We start from the raw sequence: 23,780 nt of genomic DNA, 5'->3' as shown, positions 1-23,780 counted from the left end.
CTTTAGAGTTGACAAATTTTGAATTTTCTATAAAATCGCTTGTTTTTGAGGTTCTGAAATCGCACATTTGCAAAATAATTTGTACAAAATAAAAAGTAGGTATATAACTTATTAAAAATTATTAAAATACAAAAGACATTCTTTATAAAATGATATTCTAATTGCGAAGTAAATTCAATTACAGCATCAGAAAGCATCAGAAAGTTCTTCAATGTTGAATATGTAAATAATGTTGCACTCGAATATTTTTATGTTTATTATCGTTCAGCATGCGATTCTTATCTCTGCGTCAATCCATCAGCTCGGATTTTATCACGAAGAGAATAAATTTATTTTAATTTACATTTATTGATATAAGGACAATTAATGGAAATAAATAAAATATTGCGACCTGTCTATATTTAACACTTATATGAGCACTATCTTCATTTCATTATATTTTTTGCTTTATTTTTATTACTTTACAATATTTTTGATTATCGAGTGGTATTGCAGTTTATCATAATGAAAATAAGTCTTATATAGTCTTTATACATTACACGTCTTACATAAGTATTAAATAAGTCTTAAATACAGTACATATTATCGATGCTTTATGCAATATCATTTTTTTAGATCAGCAATAAAGATAGTACATTAATCTATCTTTCTGCGATGAGAAATATTTACAATACAATAATATTATGGAACCTTGAGCTTCACTTCTCGAAAATTTAAACTATTAAACGTAAATGGATTTTAATAAAATAGTCCGATATGTGTGGAGTTTCATCTCTTTTAAAATTATACATACATCTCTATTATAAATTTCAGACTAGTATGAATTTAATTTTCAAAGGACCTCGCACTAATTTGATAGAAAATTTTACGTCGAATTGGCTGTGCTTTTGATATATTTTACATTAAGACATTCTAATCAAAAGTCTCAACGAGCACAACTCTCGAAAATGCGAAAATGAACAGCTTCGACACTATTGATCTTAGAACGTTGCCCTTTTACGTATGCGATTAGTGGTATAGGAAAGGTTTCCTTATACTTACAAGGTATATTAATTAAATGTATAGGTATATTAATTTATATATGTGTAATATATGTAGATTCTTAACACACACACGCACACACACCCACATGCATACATATACAATAACACATCTATACAGGATGGGACAATAACTATAACCACATTAAATATCTTCGAATCTATAAAGTCTAAAGGAAAATTTGTGCAACCACATTTGCACGGTACAAAGGGTGCTATGACATGGCGATAACAATTTTTGTCCAGAAGGAGATGTTTCGAAGATTTCAAAGTTATCTTCATTTTTTTAATAGAACTATTCTAATTTTTTTATACATATAAATCGATACCTCATAATATTTCACATAAATGTTATGAAGGTAAGATCGCCAAAAATTGAATAGTTTACGAGATATTTTACACTCTTAGTTGACAAAATGTTACACACATAAAACATAAAATATCTCATAAAATATTTATTTTTTCGATTATCTTACCTCAATATTTTTATATGCTTTTAGTTGATAAAATTTTACATAAACTATAAAATTTCTCATAAAATATTTCTTTTTCGATTATCTCACTTCAATACTTTTATGTACTTTTAGTTGATAAAATTTTATATAAACTATAACAAAAATCTCATAAAATATTTATTTTTCGATTATCTTATCTCAATACTTTTATGCGCAGAATAGTGAGAGGAATCAATTGTAAGGAAAACACATAATAGTTTTTAAGAAAAAAATAAAATGAATTTGCAACGAATAGCTACATATTTTTTTTAAGAATAATTATGTGTTTTCTTTACACCAATTAATTTCTCTCATTATATTCTGTGCATAAAAATATTGAGATAAAATAATCGAAAAATAAATATTTTACGAAATATTTTATGATTTATGTAAAATTTTGTCAACTAAAAATATAAAATATCTTGTAAACTATTTAATTTTTTATTATCCTTTAACTTTAATTTTTTAAAAATTATATATTTTAAAAATTATTGCACCTCGAAGCATCACAAAATGACGTTTGTTTCATCCGCACAACATTGTGCGATTTAATCTCTTCTTCTCCCAGATATTTATTATTAATTGCGATTCATGCTTTATTTCTTAACATATATAAACAATTTTTTTTAATTTCTTAATAGACTGACAGAGTTTGAAACGCTTTCTTCGTCTCCTTCTTCCGCCGATAATTCAAAGACCTTCTTCTTAGAGAACATGTCCTCGATTTCGCGCAGGCTCTTTCCTTTTGTCTCGGGTAAGAATAACACGATGAATATTACGCCGACGAAAGAGATAATCGCGAAAAAGAGAAATACGCCGTGCATGTTCATCAATTTTAGCATATCTGGATATATCTTAATGGTTATTGCACTAAAGACGTAACCTATAGCAACTGTTAGGCCGGACAGTATGTCCTTGACTTTGGACGGAAATATTTCGCCCACCATAGCGAACGGGATTATCATGTAACCCAAAGTACTCGTGAAGATATACAGCATCATACATGCTGCTGGGATCATCCCTTTATCTGATATAACAGTTCCGTTCTCGGCCAGAAAGAGATAGAGCGATAAGCCGCCCATGAAAATCGTCATCCCGATGCCGGAAATTATCGACGAGATTCGTTGACCAAATTTTCGGGACATCTCGGCCGTTAAAAGACTGGCTATGAAACGCGCGACGCCTATTAGGATAGCGCCGATGTAAGGATCTACCTGGACTCCAGATTTATCCATAATCGCGACAGCATTGTAGATGATAACGAAGGTACCGGAGAATTGCTGAAAGAAGAAGTAGCTAAGCATTATGACAAATGGCACCAGAGAACTCCTCTTCATCAGGTGTTTTAGCATATTCTGATTCTTCTTCTGTGGCCGCGGCTTCAGTTCGAGCAAAAGTTCCGCCGAAGCCGGTTGGTCCTTTGGTATGCCGCGGAACTTTTTCATGATCTCCAGCGCTTCCTCGGGTCGATTTTGATCCCGCAGCCATAGTGGTGTCTCGGGTATCACTAGTAAAGTCACGGCAATCGCCACCACTGGGAATAAAGCGCACATCAAGGCCATTAAGCGCCAGTTGTCCTTCAAGAGAAAAAATGGAATTGTGAAGATTATATGCATCATCATTTGTATTATATACTGCACGTATGTAAATAATTATATAATTATAGTGATACGGTCTTAATTTACGGAATTTTTAAACAGGAGTTAATTAATGGTTTTTAATAAATCGTGACAATAGTAAGATACGAAATCAGTTTGCGATAGATTTAAATATATTTCGTGAATTCGTTTACCTTGAAAATATATCCAATGACATATACGACGAGAACACCGAGAGCGAAAAAGCTGCTGGTCCATGTGACCATCCTAGCTCGCCAGTTGGTTTCCGCTATTTCCGCTACGTATACCGTCGTCGGGACAGCTGTCATGCCCGTAGATACACCGGAAATCGTTCTCCCCACAAGAATCTGCTCGTAACTGTTCGACATGTAAATGGTCACCCAACCCGCCAGTGAAATTAATGACGTCACGAACATGCTGATTTTTCTTCCTCGTCTCATCACGTAGCTCGAGATTAAACAACCGAAGGGTACACTCAACGCAGTTGCAGTAGCTGCAAGATATTAATTCTTAGTAAATAACGAAAAAGGTTATATAAATTTTTCTTTCTGATAATCAAAAGTTAGAAAGAACTTTTCGACAAATTTTATATCACTGACCCATCCAATTTGCCTGAACAGCGTCAAGTTGTAAATCATCGGTTTTTGGAGCTGTCATCACGGGTTCTGCCACGGCACTGTAACCAAAACTCATCGCTGAACCCAGTGAAACGACATTGGCAAATAAGCACATTAATACCTGTTAAAGAAACATTGCGAATTAGATAAAAGTTTCATTTATGTAGTTTTGATATTGATTTCGAAATAGTATTTTTGTTAACGATGTACTTTGTGTATTAATTATTCAACGATGTCATTTATGTTTATGTGTTTAAATTTAGACATTTGATAAATTATATTATAATCTGTAAGCATGACGTAATATTTTAAATCTTTATCTTTGCCTTTTAAGGAAAATAATTAATTGTAAAAGTAATATCATATTATTTTTAAAAGAAAATAAGAAATATTTTAATACACACTTGATAAATTATTCCATTTCGTTTCCATTTTTTCTCTTCGACAATGCTAGGTTCCATCTATAAAAAAAACAAGATTAAAAGAGTTTATAAATTATCGTCTACGTTTCCATATTATATATTAACTTTCATAATTTTTGTATTATTTCTTTTGTGATCACAAATCTATAATCCATGTATTAAGTCTTAAAATAAGTAAAAAGGAACAATTTTAAAATCAATATTAAAAAACAATATCAAAATATAATATACATCCAAATATAATTATTTTTCACGTGATTGAAGCATGCATAATCGCAACGCATATCAGTATTTCCCATGATATGTATTTATATTTTTTAATAACGATTAATTGAACTTGATGAACTCTGAAGCGTTATCATAATGTGGGCAATGCATCAACGTCTTTTAAGAATGAATCTTTAGTTAAAGAATAGAAAAAGAATTACAAAAAGTAAGAGCAACGAATGATTTCCAATGATTTTCGCAGAGTAAATTGAGTAATGAAAAAGAATGTAAATAAATTTAAAAAAACGGAAACTATATTTTCCTTTATTTCTGATTTACAAAAAATTTATGTATGTCGAGAAACAATATACCGAAAGAATCGAGAGAAAATTATTCCAAAAAATGAAAAGAAACACGAAGATCACTAAGATTTATACACCAGAAAGACTTTTTAAAATTTAGAAAAAAAAAATTGCAATTTATTTGTGATTCAAAATTCAAACTTATTGCATTTTAAAATATATACATACCTTATGTGTAATCTTGTCGATACATGTCGATATGTGTTCATTTATATTTTTAACATCCATTTGTCTATTTACGATATCATTAACGTTCATTGACTCAGTGTTATTAACGTCTGTTTGTCTATTCGCATCATTAATATCCGTTTGTCTACTTGCGTTATTAATGTCTATTATATTCGTCATGATAATCTTTTTCCTTCAATGCACTTATTTCTCGATTATTTATCAATTAATAATATAACAATAATTTTAATAAATTGAATAACATGACAATTTATGCAGTAATATTTTTCGGTTGTCGAGCACAAAAATATAATTTTATAATTTTAGAAAATAACATTAATCCTTTTTATTTTTTCACAGATACCATTTCTCTTCTTGCACTTTCTTTCACGGTTCAATACTTTGTATCTTTTTATAATGAGTAATTATATATTCGATAATTATTTCGATATTATATCAAAGTAGTACTTTAAATCTCATCAACATTCATGGACTGCTTGCACACTGACTGTTTAAAAGACGAAAGTGTTTCACGAATAATTGGGCAGATAATTTATTCGCGCGAGATTGTCTATCTTCGATTTTTATATGATAAGTGTCTAATCTACTGTCTTGTTAATTGCAAATTCAAGCGAAGTACGGATGCGATGTTTGAAATATTGTATCGAGAAATCCTAAAGAATATCTATCGCGTTTTTTCAACTCACGTGTTCAAGTCTCACAAATATCCTAATCTTGGAAATTTATAACCGAAAAAGCGCGCTGAACATTCGTTATTCCATTTGAGCGATTTCTTCTTGTCGTAACAAATCCAGATTATTTTATAAATAGGTCGAGGTGTCCGTATAGTATAATCGATCTTCTTTCTCCCTCTTTCTCTTCCAGCGAGGGAATATTTCTCTTCATAGGGTAGTTACATCAATATATTCACGAGCTTTTTAATTAGCGTGAGATGTGCAGACCGCGATTGTGATCAGCGTTAACCGAGAACTCGTTAGCGACTGAAAACGATGCAGGGATTTTAATGTATCTCCGATTGCGTTTCTCCACTTTGAGATTCTTCGCATCGCGACTGATTTATCGAAATATTGTTTGCAAATGTCAAATATACATGTATCACGTTTTATCTTTATATTGGGACTAATAAAGAAGTCATTACGTAAAAAGAACAGTGGGTAGCAGTTTCGCAATTCTGCGTAATAATACTTCATTAGATACAGTAATTGCATTAAATAATGGCTTCAGTGTGTGTGGAAAGAAATATAACTTATCATCACATTTGGAGATTGTTCTGACCTATAAAGGAGAAAGAAGAAAAATAATCCAATTATAATTATTGTATATGAAAACAAGAGATTAATATAACAAGTATAATAAATATCATAAAAATATTTTTCTAGATTTGCGAAACTTTTTTCATAACTTTATATATTTTTTCATGCTAATTTACATATATGTATGTATTGTGAATTAAATATGAGATATTAAACATCCTATAGTTATTTAATTATGAGTTATTTAAGTACTGCTATGTTAATGATTATGATAAGTTTATGCAAATATAGAATTAAATATTTATGCAAAAATATAAAATATTTTTGTAATATATTTTCAAAATATATTTCAGCGAGATAAATTTGGATATATTTGCGGATTCTTTTCCCAGCAGCCCTGATGTTCTAACTGATCGAACATTTAGAAGACACGAAGAGAGATGCGAGTGCACACTTTCTCTCGTTTCTTCTTCACACGATATAGACAAATAGACTGAATGGTATAATCAGTGTTGAAATAGAACTACTAGTCGGTTATCTTAACATCATTGTTGGCAAGAGCCAACAAAAATGAGAGATACAAAAGATACGGGAACTAATGAAAGATATTCTACTCTTGACAACAGAACTCTACTGATATTACTAGAACAATAAGATAGTTAATTGGATCGCTCCTCATGATCTAGGCGTAAAAATATATATGTCCCAGTTTCCATTTTTCTTAATTATCTTTAATAGAATTAAATTAATTTTTACTATTTTAATCATCTTGTATTATATTAATTATTTTATATTTTATAAAAGCTTGATTTAATTGAAAATAGTAAATATATAATTTAAGTGAACAATTTTAATGTCAATTCTCTCTCTCTCTTTTTCATTTTCTGAAATTAATCTTGTGCGCTAATATATATTAAGAAATCTTTATTATACTTTGTATTTGTTATTTAATTATCATAATTGTTATGCAATATGCTAATTTATATTAAGATTTTAATTCTAAAAATATTTATGTAGTGATATACGTATATATTTACATCGCCACTTATATAATACATTTTTAATATAGTTTGGATGATTGTAAATTCGATTATGAATTGATATATTTATTCGATAAACTGCTAGAAAATTTTAGAATTGACAAATTTTTAAGTTCTACAAAATCGCTCGATTTTTCTGTGCAAAATAATTTATATAAAATAAAGTAAATACATAATTTATTATAAAAGACATTCGCTACAAAATGATATTATTCTCCAATCGCGAAATAAAACCAACCGCATCATCAAAAAGCTCATCAATGTTGAATATGTAAGCAATATTGAATATTTTTATGCTTATTATCGGCCGACATTCGATTTTTTACCGCTCCAACTGTACACGTGAATTTTATCTCGAAGAGAATAAATCATATTCAACTTGCATTTTTTGATACAAAGACAATTTACGGAAGCAAACAAAATACGTACGGCTTGTTTGTATTTAACATTTCGATAAGCTCATATTCCTGTATCTCCATGCTTTAATAATTATTTGACAATATTTTTAATTATCGAATATTACAGTTTATCACTGTGAAAAAGTCTTACATACATGTTTTAATTACACATATTATACAATTACGACAATTTACGTAATAATATCATTTTTTAAATCTTCAACAATACGATGACATTTTAATCTAACTTTCTATGGAGAGAAAGTGTTTACAATACAGTAATATTATGAAACTCTGGCTTTACTCTTACAAAAGATATTAGGTGCTTTCCATTTACATCAAAACTCAGATAAATCTCACTTCCGTCTTTCTTCAACATGAATGTTGAAGAAAGACAGAAGTGAGATTTATCTGAGTTTTGATGTAAATGGAAAGCACCTATTATAATTTCTTTTAAACGATATCTATTAAACGATAAATATTAGATTTTAATCAAATAGTTTGATATATATATAGTGTTTTATCTTTATCGAAATTACACATTTTTATTGAATTCCAGACTAGATGAATTTAAGAACTTCAAGTTTATATAATATACTTCATAATTTACGAACACATTAGTATATAAAGCTAAGTTTTGATATATAACACTGTTTATGTCACCATTTTAAAAACCTTTATTGAGGTGATAAAAGCGTCCATCCTAAGTAATCATAAGTTTTCTCTTTGTAAACGTGATATATCTCTACATATTTTATCATTTTTAAATCTTTGTAAAATATATAACACGCTAAGAAGAGATCTCATATTTCAAATAAATATTGAGTTATTTCTCATTACATCAATAACACTTTTTAAAAGTCAGTGCAGCTTGAAGTATTACAAAACGACGTTTATTTTATTAACCGCACAACATTGTATGGTCTCATTTCTCTCATTTTTGGGATACTTAATATTAATTGCAATCTATGCTTTATTTCTTAACATCCATATAAGTAACTTTTTTAATCTTTTCTTAGTAGACTGAAGGCGTTTGGAACTCCTTCTTCGACTACTTCTTCCGCCGGTGATTCGAAGGCCTTCTTTTTGGAAAACATATCCTCGATCTCGTGCAGCGTCTTTCCTTTCGTCTCAGGCAAGAATAACATGATGAATATTACACCGATGAAAGAAATAATTGCGAAGAAGAGAAATACACCGTGCACATTCATCAATTTCAGCATATCCGGATATGTCTTAACAGTTATCGCGCTGAAGATGAAACCTATAGCGACCGTCAAGTTAGATAGTATATCTTTGACTTTGGACGGATATATTTCGCCCATCATGGCAAATGGGATTATCAGGTAACCTAAAGTGCTCGTGAAAATGTATAGCATCATGCATACTGCTGGGATTATCCCTTTATCTGATATGACAGTTCCGTTCTCAGCCAAGAAGAGATAGAGCGATAAACTGGCCATGAAAATCGTCATCCCGATGCCGGAAATCATAGACGGGATTCGTCGTCCGAATTTTCGGGACACTGCGCTCGTTAGGAGACTAGCTATGAGACGTGCTACGCCAATTAGGACGGCGCCGAGGTAAGGATCTACCTGAACACCAGACTTATCCATAATCGCGACAGCGTTGTACACGACAATAAAGATTCCAGAGAATTGCTGAAAGAAGAAGTAGCTGAGCATTATGACAAATGGCATCACAGAACTTCTCTTCATCAGATGTTGTAGCACATTTTGACTCTTCCTCTGTGGCCGCGGCTTCAATTCGGCCAAAAGTTCTGTAGGAGTCGGTTTGTCTTTTGGTACGCCACGGAACTTTTTCATGATCTCCAGCGCTTCCTCGAACCGATTCTGATCCCGGAGCCATAGTGGTGACTCGGGTATCACTAGCAAAGTCAGAGCAATTGCCATAATTGGGAATAGACCGCATATCAAGGCCACTAGTCGCCAATCATCCTTTAAGAGAAAAAATAGAATTGTTAAAATTATATACATCATTATTCGTATTATATACCGTACGTATGCCAATGATTACATAACTATAGCGATATTTAATTTACGGCATTTTTAAACAAGAGTTAATAATTGGTTTTTAATAAATCGTGACGACAGTGAGATGCGAAGTCGATTTGTGATTGATTTAAAGACAACTCGTGAACTTATTTACCTTGAAAATATATCCAAAGATATAAACGAGGAGAACACCGAGAGCGATGGAGAGGCTGGTCCACGTGATCATCGTACCTCGCCACTTCGGTCCCGTTATTTCTGCCACGTATACCGTCGTCGGGACCGATGCCATGCCTGTAGATATTCCGGAAATGATTCTCCCCACAAGAATCTGCTCGTAACTGTTGGACATATAAATGGTCACCCAACCCGCCAGTGAGATTAATGATGTCACGAACATGCTGATTTTCCTTCCTCGTCTCATCACAAAGCTCGAGACTAAACATCCAAAGGGTGTACCCAACGCAGATGCAGTAGCTGTGACATATTAATTCTTAGTAAATAATGAAAGCGATGACACAAATTTTCCTTTCTGATAATCGAAAGAATCGCAAAGAATCTTTCGATAAGTGTTATATCTGACCCATAAGTTTTATACTGACCCATCCAATTTGCCTGAACAGCGTCGAGTTGTAAATCATTGGTTTTTGGAGCTCTCATCACGGGTTCTGCCACGGCACTGTAACCAAAACTCATCGCCGGACCCACCACAACAACATTGGCATATAAGCTCATCAATATCTGTAGAAGAAATATTACAAATTAGACAAAAAAATGCAAACAAATTGTTTTTTTCTAATAGAGAACAAACGTTAAAAAGAAAACATATTTTTTTTTCGTTAAAATAAATAAATTTTGTTGTTTTTCATTTTTATTAATATAATATTATTTTTTTCATATTTATTAATTGTGAAAAATAATTCTTATATTTTTAATTTGCCTTTTTTAAAAATAATTTTATTGAATTAAAGAGGCTTTTCTAGCAAATTACAACAACGATATCAATACGATATGATTTATATCTATAAAATTTATATAAGATGAACTATATAAGATCTATATGAGATATCTATAATAAAGATAATTTATTCGGGTTCAATTTTGTTTTTGGAGAATTTATCTAATTAAAAATATTAATTATATTCATAATTATATTGCCAATTGGAATGCGAGCTACATTTGGTTCAATTTTAAACAATAATGAGAAATAAACTTGCAACAGTAAAAATATAAAGATATTAAACCTGAAATATCAAAATTTTGAAAATAAATGATATTTGTTATTTTCCTTTTCAAATCATATTTCATGAAAATAAAAATATTATATATTTATTATTTACATTTCTAGTTAGATGATATCGAGAGAAATTGTTTCGATAATTGTTCATCTAACTAGAAATGTAAAACATGATAATAGCATTTCGAAAAAACATTATCGATAAAAATGACTCCATAATTTATAGTCACAAAGCATAATATATGCGTGCGAAAACACAGTAAATAGATACAAGAAACATTGTAAATAATACACTACGACATGCTAAAGTTAACTAAAGTGCGTATCAGCCATCGAATTTTTTATCAGAGTAATCGCACGCACTTATCGGTGCAACTGTTACAAATGTAAGAAATATTAGAACCGGTTTCATAAACGATGGAGATGACAAGAAATGCAGAAGGTAATTAAATACTTTAAACTCTTGCAATGAAAAATGAGATTTTACACGATTCGAGACGCTGAATTGACATAATTCTTGCGCAATCGCTCTTTATACATGTTTTGAAAATATTAAGATGTACATCAGAAAAAATATCTTATAATACATATATTGATAAAGTATATCTTATCATTGTACGATGAAAGATATTGAGGTTCGAAATTTTTTGCAATATCAAGGATAAATCATATATATACACATATGTAATTGCATTTCTTTATTGATAAAAATCGCAACATCACATATGAAAAGCCGCGATAAAAGCTTAACCAAAACATTTTGAAAATTGTTTTAGTTGGCGTAAAATGAGAAAGTGTACATTGTTGAAGCCTATTAAAATGCATAATAAGAAATGCAAATACGAATAAATCATAATGGAAATAAATAAAAATTGCAGCGAGTGCAACTTTTTTTGACAAAGCTAAGATTTTTGTTCGCATATATACATATATTTATCTTTATATTTTCAATTTTCTCGATCGCTACAAGGATAAAGATAATGTGTATTTTACAAATTTCTTTGCAATTAATGTTATAGACATGTGTAGATATTTCTTAACAAGCTGTATAATTTTTCATAAATATAATCGAGTTGATTAGGAAATCCATTCTGTATTATATATCTTGCTTCTATTTCATCATTTCATTTACATTCTATCGTACATATAATATATTTCAATCTCAAGATAATTTGAATAAAAAAACACAATAATTGGACGCGATTATGACATTATTAAGATATAACATTGAGAGATGTTTCATAAAAACAGATAGATTTTAGTACTTCTTATTATGAAATTGTTTGTGTTTAGTGCAATGCTATTCACCCAATCGGAAGAACCAATTTTTTGAGCAATAAATTAAAAATGGTTAATTTAATGTTTAATTAATATTTATTTATATTTAAATGTAGCTAATATTAATATTTATATTAATATTTATATTAATATTAGCTACATTTGTATAGATTTCGAGATAATATTTTTATCATTAATATGCTTTATGTGCCCATTATTTTGCGATGTCATTCATATTTATATGTATAAATTTGAAAATTTGATAAGTGATATTATCGTTCACGATTGTGCCTTAATATTTTAAATATTTATCTTTTAAGGAAAGTAATTAATTAAAAAAATAAGGTCATTATTTTTGTAGAAAAAGTTTTAACACATACCTGAAAAATTATCCCATCTCGTTCCCACTTTTTTTCTTCATCGATGCTGGGTAACATCTGCAAAAGATGAAATTAATAGAATTTTTAGATTGTCGTTTGTATTTCCATATTATGTCTTTTTATAATTTTTGTAATATTTCTTTTGTGTGATCATCTATGATCTATGTATTAAATCTTAAAATGAATAGAAAACTGTCAAACAATTTTAACAATATCCAAATCTGATTATTTTTCACGTGATTGAAACATGCGTAATTGCTATGCTATTAATGTTTCCCATGATACTTATTTAAATTTCTCGATAACGACTGATCGAACTTGATGAACTCTGAATCGTTATCGCAATCGCAGGGACATAATGCACCAACATTCTTCAAAAATAATTCAGTTAATGAAGAGAAAGGGAATTACATAAAGTAAAAGTATCACCGAGTTGTGAATTGAAGACAAAATTGGATAATGAAAGATAATGTAAACAAATTTGGAAATAAAAATAAAAATTATTTTTTTCTGCTGTCAATTCTCGAAAAGAATTATTCATATCGAGAAATTCAACAATAAGATCGATAGAATCGAGAAAAAAAAATATGAAGAATATTAACATTTATACATAAAAATTTTAGAATAAAAAATTTATAATTTATTTGTGACTTCAAAATCTAGATTTATTACATTTTAGCCAAAATATATACGTACCTTGATATCTACACATGTTGATGTGTGTCTATTTGTATTATTAACATCCATTTGTCCATTCACAATATTATTAATGTTTGTTAACTCATCAGGGTTATTAACATCCGTTTGTCTATCAGTCCGCTCTTTTGCCTTATTAATATCCATATTCGCTCTTTTTCTTTCAATGCACTTATTTCTCGATTAATCAATTGAATAACATAACAATAATTTTAATAAGTTCAATAACATAACATTAATTTGTATAGTAATATTTTTTCAACTATCGAGCACAAAAATAAGATTTATAATTTTAGAAAACGATATCAATCCTTTTCTATCTCTCACAAGTATCACTTATCTTCTCTCTCTTTCTATCTATAAGGTTTACGTCACTTTCTTCTTTCTATTTTTAACTTTCTTTATCCAGATATATCACACACGTGTATATATAATAAATATGGTTGTTTAATCCGCTAAAAATTATCTGTTTGTGCTATTCACCCGATAGAGTTCCGGATAATCTCACGCGAGAGTGTGTACCTTCGATTTCTTTTATATTTCGATCTTTAACAATTACAAACGTGTCTAATCTATCGTATTACTGTTTGCGAATTCAAACCGAATGTACGCGTGATGTTCGAGATATTGCTTCGATAAATTCTAACGAACAACTGTCACGTTTTTCCAAGTCTCATAGATATATCTCCAAATCTCATGAAGGACACGCTGAATACTCGCTATTCAGTTCGAACGATTTCATTTCGTCATAACACAAGTCTAGATTATTTTATCTAGATTATAAATAAGTCGAAGAGTCTGTTATACCACACAATTGACCTTCAATTCGAGCAACAATCAACAATATTTCTCTCTTATTTACATCGAAACATTCGTGAGCTTCGCGAGACGTGCAAGCCGTGGTTGTGATCAGTGCTGACCGTTGTTGACTGAAGACAACATAGGGATTTTATATAATGCACCCGACTGTGTTTCTCCACTCCGAGATCATTCGCATCGTGAATGATGATTTGCCGTATCGCCGCAGAGCGACGTTTGCAAGTATCAAATATACATTCATTCATTTATCTTCATATTGGAACTGATAAAGAGGTATTACGTAAAAAATGTTACGTAAAAAAATGGCAATTTTGTAATTTTGAGTAATAATATTTGATCGAACACAATAATTGCATTACTGATGGTGGCTCTTTTTAATGGAAAAAAAAATTTATCAGCTTTGAAGATTCTGAGATGCTCTCAATAGAAGAAGGTGATGTATATAATTATTAAAGGTGAAAGCAGAAGAATACAATTATAACAAGTATAATAATATAGCAATATCTTGTTTGAATTTAAAACTTTTTATAGTGCTATATATTTTTTCCACGTTGAGTCTACGAATATATATTTGTGTATTGAATTAATTCTGAAATATTAATTATTCTATAGTTATGAATTATTTAAATACTTTTTATAAATTTATGGAAATATGGAGATAATTTTTGCGCGATATTTACGCTATGTTTTATCAATATAGACTGATTAAAATAAAATACATATGTATATGTATGTAAAAATATAACATACGAGTAGCTTATACTTTTTGTGAATTAATCAATAACAAATCGAAAAAAATATATAACATCAATTTTGTCAATTAAGATCTCATATCATATAATTTATATCATCTCATATAATTTTTATCAAGCAAAATATTAAAAGCGCATTTTGTAGCGCATTATAGAATTGCACATATGAATATTTAATCCGAAAACCCGTCCATTTCGCTATTGGATCCAGTCAGAGTGAAAGGCCAATTAATAGTCGTCGACAAATTTTAAATTGACTTCGTGTTTCAATCGATAAATTCTATGTCACTTTCCCATGGATTTATATTGTAACTCGTAAAATTCATTCCGGTTTTCTCAACATTGATTTGCGTAATTTCCTCTAATGAGATATGCTACATTAGATTTCTTAGCATGGACACCTATTAAAAAAATACATTTTAAAACAGTCACAAATTATATGCATCGAAAAATTATAAATTGTAATTAATCAATGTCACCTTTTGCATATACAATTTTAATAAAAAATCGGTTTTTTATATTCATATTTATTTAGATGAAAATTATGTATGTGTATGATATATGTAAGTAAATACTTAATTTTCTTTTCTAGATTTCTTTTCTTTTCTACATTTATATGTAATTTTATACAATTATATTGTATTCCGAGTATTCGAAACAATAAAAATAATACTGATTTCGATTAGAGCAACAACAATAGTTATTTTCAATAGGTATTTTTTTACAATTGCCAATATCACAAAGCTTGAGCAAATAATGTTAATTTTTTGCACAACAAAATTTAATATAATCACAAACGTAATAATAATGTGATTAACATTATTGCTTGGCCAAAAGTTACAAGCGGTATTTTGTTGCATAAGATTTTAGATGAATTTAATAAATTTGAGTATTATTTTTTTCTTTGCATTAAATTCATTTAATTCGTCGACACAAACTTAAATTCAAATTATTATTGTCCCGCAATGCCATCGTGTTTCATTAATTTTTATTAATGATTTAGAGCCTAGCAGGTACAAGAGAGAGAGAGAGTATAAATCCTATTTAATGTAGCAGACACTACAAATAAATCCCTAAAAATATTTAGATATTTTCAGAATATTTAATGAAAGAAGATGGAATGTATTATCTAAAGAACAGACACTTATTTTGTAATTTTAATAAACATATTTTTCGATTTTAATAATATCTTTTTACAGGATTAGATAAAATATTAAATAATTGTCTTTTTTGGTCTGTATGATAATTAAAAATAAATTTTAATAATGATAGTTATGATAAAAAGATATTAGAAAAAATGCCCAGGTCGAAGAAATGTGTCTAATTCAGATGATGTTGAGTTAGGTTAAAAAATCGGTGTTAGAGGTCATCGAGTGGCACGCGCTTATGAATTAGAAGCGATTAAAGACGACTCTTGTCAGCCGTACGTATATAAGCCTGTACGTAGTAGGACATATGTTATCTCGGAACTCTTAGCGCTTGCGTAAGAAGATTAATTTTGTCATAACTATGTTGCGCATATGACGAGGGACTGACCGATAATATGATATTCAAACAGATCGGTTAAAGTCTCTCTAACTCGTTGGCGCAACAAGAAATTCACGTAACTGCGACAAATCTTGTGACGTGCTATGGATACTTGAATTAAGATATGAAGCCAAAGTTGATTTATTAAGATTATGTTGTCATTTTATCAGATTATCTTATGATTGGGATCTTATCTTTTCACAATATAATCATTCATTCCATTAATGACGCGGATAAATCAAAATGACTTGTAATTTTACGGATCTGATTTATAAGCTTTATATTCTTTAGTATATATTTATAGAGTAATGCTTATTTTAATGACTTAATTAGCAGTAAAATTTTGGATACAATTTTATTTATAATTTAATGCAAATAATATTTGAAGATTTAGGATACATATATAAATATAGATATATAGGAAATAACATATGACATGTAAAATTGCAAATAGAAATTTTGATTGTTAAAATATTATATACCATTGAAATATATTATGGAGTGACGGCAAGAAAGCATTTTTTAACTATAATAATTGATACAATACAAGTGAAATTATCTTTGACGCACTGATTTAACAATTAACTAAAAAATTTTTCTTTATTAAGTTTTGTATACCTTTTTGAACGATCAATTAGAAATACAACACTCTTTTTGAACGATCAATTAGAAATACAACACTCTTTTTACACAAGATTCATTATAAACATATTCTATTTATTGATAAACAAATACGCAGTGATGAATTAATTCTGATTAGAGTTGATTCTGATAACAAATTTCTTTTCACTAGAAATAAAAGTATTGTCCGTGTTACAAGAAACGGCACAGGAATTGAATATATCTAGCAACTCGATCATGCGTTACTATCGTCACTATTGATACTGATAAAACATTCTTCGAAATGCCTTGTCATTTTTTTACACGTAAAAATAACTGTTTATTTATAAAAAATTACAAAGCATTTCGAAGAATGTTTATATATATATATATATATATATATATATATATATATATATATATATATATAAATATATATATATATATATATATAAAATGACAAGGCATTTCGAAGAATGTTTATGTGTGTGTGTGTGTGCGTGCGTGCGTGCGTGCGTGCGTGCGTGCGTGTTCGTGGGTGTGTGTGGGTGGGTGGGTGTGGGTGTGGGTGGGTGGGTGTGGGTGTGGGTGTGGGTGTGGATGTGTGTGTGTGTGTGTGTGTGTGTGTGTGTGTGTGTGTGTGTGTGTGTGTGTGTGTGTGTGTGTGTGTGTGTGTGTGTGTGTGTGTGTAAACACTGCGAATGCAGCTCGTGATTATTACATTTGAATGACACCGTATATGACTTTCACATTTGTTAAATTTGAACAATTCACGTACGAAAGTGAATTTTCTGCATATTAAATTCGACAGAGTGACGAAAAGAGGGGATCTTCATGATGTTTTAAAGTAAAATACTTTAAATCTCATTAACATACATGAACTACTTGCACACTGACTGTTCAAATATAAATAGATTTTTATTATGATTGTTACGCATTATAATTTAATTTATTATTTAAGATTTTAATAATAAAGTACAAAATATATTTATAAATTAATGTAATACGTATATTTACATTGTCACATATATAATATATTTTTAATATAGCATAGATGAATTTGTAAATTTGATTATGAATTGATTTAATCGATAAAATGCTAGAGAACTTTAAAATTGACAAATTTTGAAGTTCTATAAAATCGTTCGATTTTTCCGTGCAAAATAATTTGTACGATATAAAAAGTAGATATATAACTTATTATAAAAGGTATTCGTTAAACGTGATATTTCGAAATCGCAAAATAAAATCAATCGCAGCATCAGAAAGTTCTTTAATCTTGGATATGTAAACAATGTTGCACGTGAATAATTTCATGCTTATTAACGCCCAATACTCAATTTTTATGATCGCGTAAAAAAAAATAAATCAGATATAACTTATGTTTATTGACGATCAACGGAAATAAACAAAACATGTTATTGCGCGACTCGCCAGTATTTAACATTTATATAAGTACTATTTTATTGCTTTAACTATCACTTCACAACATTTTTGATTGTCTCAAGTAATATTACAATTTATCATACGCAAATAAATCTTAGATTTAATACATTATACGTATTACTGATATGTATCATTTTTTAAGTCTTCAACAATGAAGATGACACATTAATCTATCTTTTTACGATAAAAGAATATTTAGTTGTATTTACAATATAACATATTATATAACATTACATATTATGGAATCTTGAACTTTAATTCTCTCGAATAGAACTCCACTTAAAACGCTATTAAACTATAAATACATATATAATGTAAATATATAAATATATAATAGATTTTAATAAAATAATCCGATATATTGTCCTCTTATATTTTCCGAGAGATCTTTACGTATCTTTTTTATTAATTACAAACTAATACGACTTTAATCTTTAAATTTACATAGCTTACGAACACATTAGCATATGAAGCTAAGTTTTGATATATAACAATGTTTACGTTATAATTATCTTGCAATAAGTTTTCTCTTTGTAAACATTAATATATCTCTGCAGCTTCTATTTTTTTTAAGTTTTTATAAAATATACAACATTAAGAAGAAACCTCTATTTGAAATAAATATTGAGTTATTTCATCATTTTAATCATACCTTTTAAATTATTGCGATTCGAAGCATCACAAAACGATATAACGTTCACTTCATCAACTTCACAATTTTCACAGTGCGGTTTGATTTCGACTTTCTTCGGACTACTTAATAATAATTTCCAACCACGCTTTATTTTTTAACACCTAAAAGCAATTTTTTTAATTTTTTAGAGAACCGACGCGTTTGGAACACTTGGAATTGCTCCGACTACTCCTTCCGCTGATAATTCAGACATCTTCTTCTTGGAGAACATATCCTCGATCTCATTCAAAGTCTTTCCCTTCGTCTCGGGCAAGAATAATACGATAAATATTAAACCGATGAAGGAGACAATCCCGAAGAAGAGAAATACGCCGTGCATGTTCATCAATTTCAGCATATCCGGATATATCTTAACAGTTATCGCGCTGAAGATGTAACCTATAGCGACCGTCCAATTGGATAGTATATCTTTGACTTTGGACGGATATATTTCGCCCATCATGGCGAACGGAATTATCAGGTAACCTAAAGTGCTCGCGAAAATATACAGGATTATGCATGCTGCTGGGATTATCCCTTTATGTGATATGACAATTCCATTTTCAGCCAGGAAGAGGTATAGCGATAAACTGGCCGTGAAAATCGTCATCCCGATGCCGGAAATTATCGACGAGATTCGTCTTCCAAATTTTCGAGACACTGCGGCCGTTAGGAGACTAGCTATGAGACGTGCTATGCCAATTATGACGGCGCCGATGTAAGGATCTACCTGGACACCAGACTTATCCATAATCGTGACAGCATTGTATATGATAATATAGATTCCAGAGAATTGCTGAAAGAAGAAGTAGCTGAGCATTATGACAAATGGCATCACAGAACTCCTTTTCATCAGATGTTGTAGCAGATTTTGACTCTTCCTCTGTGGCCGCGGCTTCAATTCGGCCAAAAGTTCTGTAGGAGTCGGTTTGTCTTTTGGTACGCCACGGAACTTTTTCATGATCTCCAGCGCTTCCTCGAATCGATTTTGATCCCGGAGCCATAGTGGTGACTCGGGTATCACTAGCAAAGTCAGAGCAATTGCCATAATTGGGAATAGACCGCATATCAAGGCCACTAGTCGCCAATCATCCTTTAAGAAAAAAAATAGAATTGTTAAAATTATATACATCATTATTCGTATTATATACGGTACGTATGCTACTGATTACATAACTATAGCGATATTTAATTTACGGCATTTTTAAATAAGAGTTAATAATTTGTTTTTAATAAATCGTGACGACAGTGAGATGCGAAATCGATTTGTGTTTGATTAAAATACACCTCGTGAATTAGTTTACCTTGAAAATATATCCAAAGATATAAACGAGGAGAACACCGAGAGCCATGGAGATACTTGTCCACGTGATCATCGTACCTCGCCAATTCGGCCCCGTTATTTCTGCCACGTATACCGTCGTCGGGACCGATACCATGCCTGCACATACACCGGAAATCGCTCTTCCCACAAGAATCTGTTCGTAACTGTTCGACATGTAAATGGTCACCCAACCCACCAGTGAAATTAATGACGTCACGAACATGCTGATCTTCCTTCCTCGTCTCATCACAAAGCTCGAGACTAAAGAGCCAAGGGGTATACCCAACGCAGATGCAGTAGCTGGGACATATTAATTCTTAGTAAATAATGAAAGCGATGACACATGTTTTCCTTTCTGACAATCGAAAGTCGCAAAGAATCTTTCGACAAGTTTTATATCACTGACCCATCCAATTTGCCTGAACAGCGTCGAGTTGTAAATCATTGGTTTTTGGAGCTCTCATCACGGGTTCTGCCACGGCACTGTAACCATAACTCATCGCCGGACCCACCACAACAACATTGGCAAATAAGCTCATCAATATCTGTAGAAGAAATATTGCGAATTAGACAAGATGCAAACAAATTGTTTTTTCTAATAGAGAATCAACATTAAAAAGAAAACATACTTTTTTCGTTTCTTATATTTTTAATTTACCTTTTTCGAAGGTAATTTTAATGAATTAGAGAGGCTTTTGTAGCAAATTACAACAACGATATGATTACGATATGATTTATATCTATATAATCGAAACAATCCCTCAAGATATCACCTAACTAAAAATGTAAAACATGATAATAGCATTTCGAAAAAACATTATCGATAAAAATGACTCCATAATTTATAGTCACAAAGCATAACATACGCTAGAACGCGGTAAATAGCTACAAGAAACATTGTAGATAATACACCACGACATGCTAAGGTTAATTAAAGTGCGTATCAGCCATCAAAATTTTTATCAGAGTAATCTCACGTACTTATCGGTGCAACTGTTACGAATGCAAGAAATATTAGAATCGGTTTCACAAACGATAGTGGAGATAACAGGAAATACAGAAGGTAATTTAAAACGTTTAAAATCTTGCAATGAGGTTTTACTCGATTGGAGGCGCTGAATTGACATAATTCTTGAGGGATACCGCTATATTTTGAAAATATTAAGATGTATATCAGAGAAAATGTCTTATAATATATTGATAAAGTATAATATATTTTATGATTGTACGATGAGAGATATTGAGATTCAAAATTTTTGGAAATATCAAGGATAAGCCATATATATATACATATGTAATTGCATTTCTTTATTGACCAAAAATCGCAACATCTTATGAAAAACCGCAATAAAAGCTTAACCAAAACATTTTGAAAATTGTTTTAGTTGGCGTAAAATGAGAAAGTGTACATTGTTGAAGCCTATTAAAATGCATAATAAGAAATGCAAATACGAATAAATCATAATGGAAATAAATAAAAATTGCAGCGAGTGCAACTTTTTTTGACGAAGCTGAGATTTTTGTTCGCATATATACATATATTTATCTTTGTATTTTCATTTGTTGGGATCGCTATAAAGATAAAGGTAATGTTTATTTTGCAGATTTCTTTGCAATTAATTATGTTATCGACATGTATAGATATTTCTTAACAATCTGTATAATTTTTCATGAATATAATCGAGTTGATTAGGAAATCCATTCTATATTAAATATCTTACATTCTATATTACATATCTATTTCATCATTTCATTTATTGTACATTCTATCGTACATATCGTATATTTCAATCTCAAGATAATTAAAAAAAAAAAAACAATAATTGGACGTGAGTATGACATTATTGAAATATAACATTGAGAGATGTTTCACAAAACATAGATTTTAGTACTTATTATGAAATTGTTTGTGTTTGCTGACCGCTATGTTTAGTGCAATTCACGTAATCGGAAGAACAAAAATTTTTTAAGCAATAAATTAAAAATGATTAATTTAATGTTTAATAATTATTTAATATTAATATTAGATATACTTATATTAATATTAGCTATTTTTTTTATATAGGTTTTGTGATAATATTTTTATCATTAATATGCTTTATATGCCCATTGTTCTACGATGTCATTCATATTTGTGTATATAAATTTGAAAATTTGAATGATATTATCGTTCACGATTGTGACGTAATATTTTAAATCTTTATTTTTTAAGGAAAGTTTTTAAGAAACGTAATTAATTAAAAAAATAAGGTCATTATTTTTGTAGAAAAAGTTTTAACACATACCTGAAAAATTATCCCATCTCGTTCCCACTTTTTTTCTTCACCGATGCTGGATAACATCTGCAAAAGTATGAGATTAATAGAATTTTTAGATTATCGTTTCCATATTATGTCCTTTTATAATTTTTGTAATATTTCTTTTGTGTGATCATTTATGTATTAAAAATCTTAAGAAATAAATAGAAAACTGTCAAACAATTTTAACAACATCCAAATATAATTATTTTTCACATGATTGAAACATTCGCAATTGCTATACTATTAGTGTTTCCCATGATACTTATTTAAATTTCTCGATAACGACTGATCGAACTTGACGAACTCTGAATCATGATCGCAATCACAGGGATGCAATGCACCAACATTCTTCAAAACTAATTCAGGTAACGAGGAGAAAGAGATATACATAAAGTAAAAGTATCACCGAATTGTGAATTGAAGGTAAAATTGAATGAAGGAAAAATAATGTAAACAAATTTGAAAATAAAAATAAAAATTATTTTACCCTATTTATTGATAAACAAATACGCAGTGATGAATTAATTTTGTGATTACAGTTGATTCTGATAGCAAATTTCTTTTCACTAGAAATAAAAGTATTGTTCACGTTATAAAAGACAACACAGGAATTGAATATATTTTGCAACTCGATCGTGCGTTACTATTGTTACTACTCATACTGATAAAACGTTCTTCAAAATGCCTTGTCATCTTTTTACGTTTAAAACTAACTATTTAATTATCTGATAATATATATATAGGGTGTCCCATTTAAGTTGATAATGCGAAATATCTCAAAAACGAAGCGTTGAAGAAAGAAATGTTTTAAATAAAAGTTAATTGACTTTAAGGGGGCCATACGATGATGTCATTGGTTTGACATTGAAAAGTCATTTGAAGGTCACGTGAAGGTCACCTTCAATTTTTTTGACGGAACTCCCTATTTTTTATTACTTATTCTTGTAGCTTACCTCGAGAGCTTTCCAAAACACTGTATTAAAGTACTTCTTCATTGAGTACTTTTCGAGTTATGAGGCTTGAAATAATTTCTTAATTTTACATAAACCATAAAATATCTAGCAATAATATTCATTTTTCGATTATCTTACCCTA

The 23,780-nt window shown here is 29.8% G+C and overlaps 2 protein-coding genes across 2 annotated transcripts; both read right to left on the bottom strand.

Annotated features, from left to right (window-relative positions):
* Positions 1–270: 270 nt before the first annotated feature.
* Positions 271–14,169, bottom strand: LOC145975000 (uncharacterized). Its single transcript, XM_083105126.1, has 10 exons — positions 13,245–14,169; positions 12,549–12,605; positions 10,256–10,394; positions 9,811–10,130; positions 8,649–9,599; positions 4,930–5,115; positions 4,175–4,231; positions 3,753–3,891; positions 3,327–3,646; positions 271–3,111 (listed from the first exon to the last, which is right to left on the bottom strand). The coding sequence occupies exons 1-10, from the start codon at positions 13,389–13,391 to the stop codon at positions 2,161–2,163; spliced, it is 3,267 nt and encodes a 1,088-aa protein (XP_082961252.1). The 5' UTR covers positions 13,392–14,169; the 3' UTR covers positions 271–2,160.
* Positions 14,170–17,624: 3,455 nt separating this feature from the next.
* Positions 17,625–23,330, bottom strand: LOC145974001 (facilitated trehalose transporter Tret1-like). The gene is made up of 5 exons (XM_083103720.1): positions 23,173–23,330; positions 22,671–22,727; positions 20,792–20,930; positions 20,366–20,685; positions 17,625–20,154 (listed from the first exon to the last, which is right to left on the bottom strand). The coding sequence occupies exons 2-5, from the start codon at positions 22,725–22,727 to the stop codon at positions 19,207–19,209; spliced, it is 1,464 nt and encodes a 487-aa protein (XP_082959846.1). The 5' UTR covers positions 23,173–23,330; the 3' UTR covers positions 17,625–19,206.
* Positions 23,331–23,780: the final 450 nt, after the last annotated feature.

Source organism: Camponotus vicinus, unplaced genomic scaffold (genome assembly GCF_025532165.1).
Source record: "Camponotus vicinus isolate PSW18456_S1 unplaced genomic scaffold, iyCamVici1.0 SCAF_7, whole genome shotgun sequence".
In the NCBI taxonomy this organism is placed as follows: domain Eukaryota; kingdom Metazoa; phylum Arthropoda; class Insecta; order Hymenoptera; family Formicidae; genus Camponotus; species Camponotus vicinus.
The sequence above is the reverse complement of the archived record's forward strand: the minus strand, read 5'-3'. Positions and strand labels throughout refer to the sequence as shown.

Bases quoted from the DNA above. Each gene is read 5' to 3' on its own strand.
- LOC145975000 (XM_083105126.1), bottom strand. From the start codon at position 13,391: ATGGATATTAATAAGGCAAAAGAGCGGACTGATAGACAAACGGATGTT. The intron at 5,116-8,648 runs TAAAAAAGTTAC...TGAAGGAAAAAG, and splicing joins TCAGTCTACTAAGAAAAGAT to ATTATCATGACGAATATAAT. The intron at 3,112-3,326 runs GTAAACGAATTC...TTTCTCTTGAAG, and splicing joins TCATTGGATATATTTTCAAG to GACAACTGGCGCTTAATGGC.
- LOC145974001 (XM_083103720.1), bottom strand. From the start codon at position 22,727: ATGTTATCCAGCATCGGTGAAGAAAAAAAGTGGGAACGAGATGGGATA. The intron at 20,931-22,670 runs GTATGTGTTAAA...TTTCTTCTACAG, and splicing joins GAGATGGGATAATTTTTCAG to ATATTGATGAGCTTATTTGC. The intron at 20,155-20,365 runs GTAAACTAATTC...TTTTTCTTAAAG, and splicing joins TCTTTGGATATATTTTCAAG to GATGATTGGCGACTAGTGGC.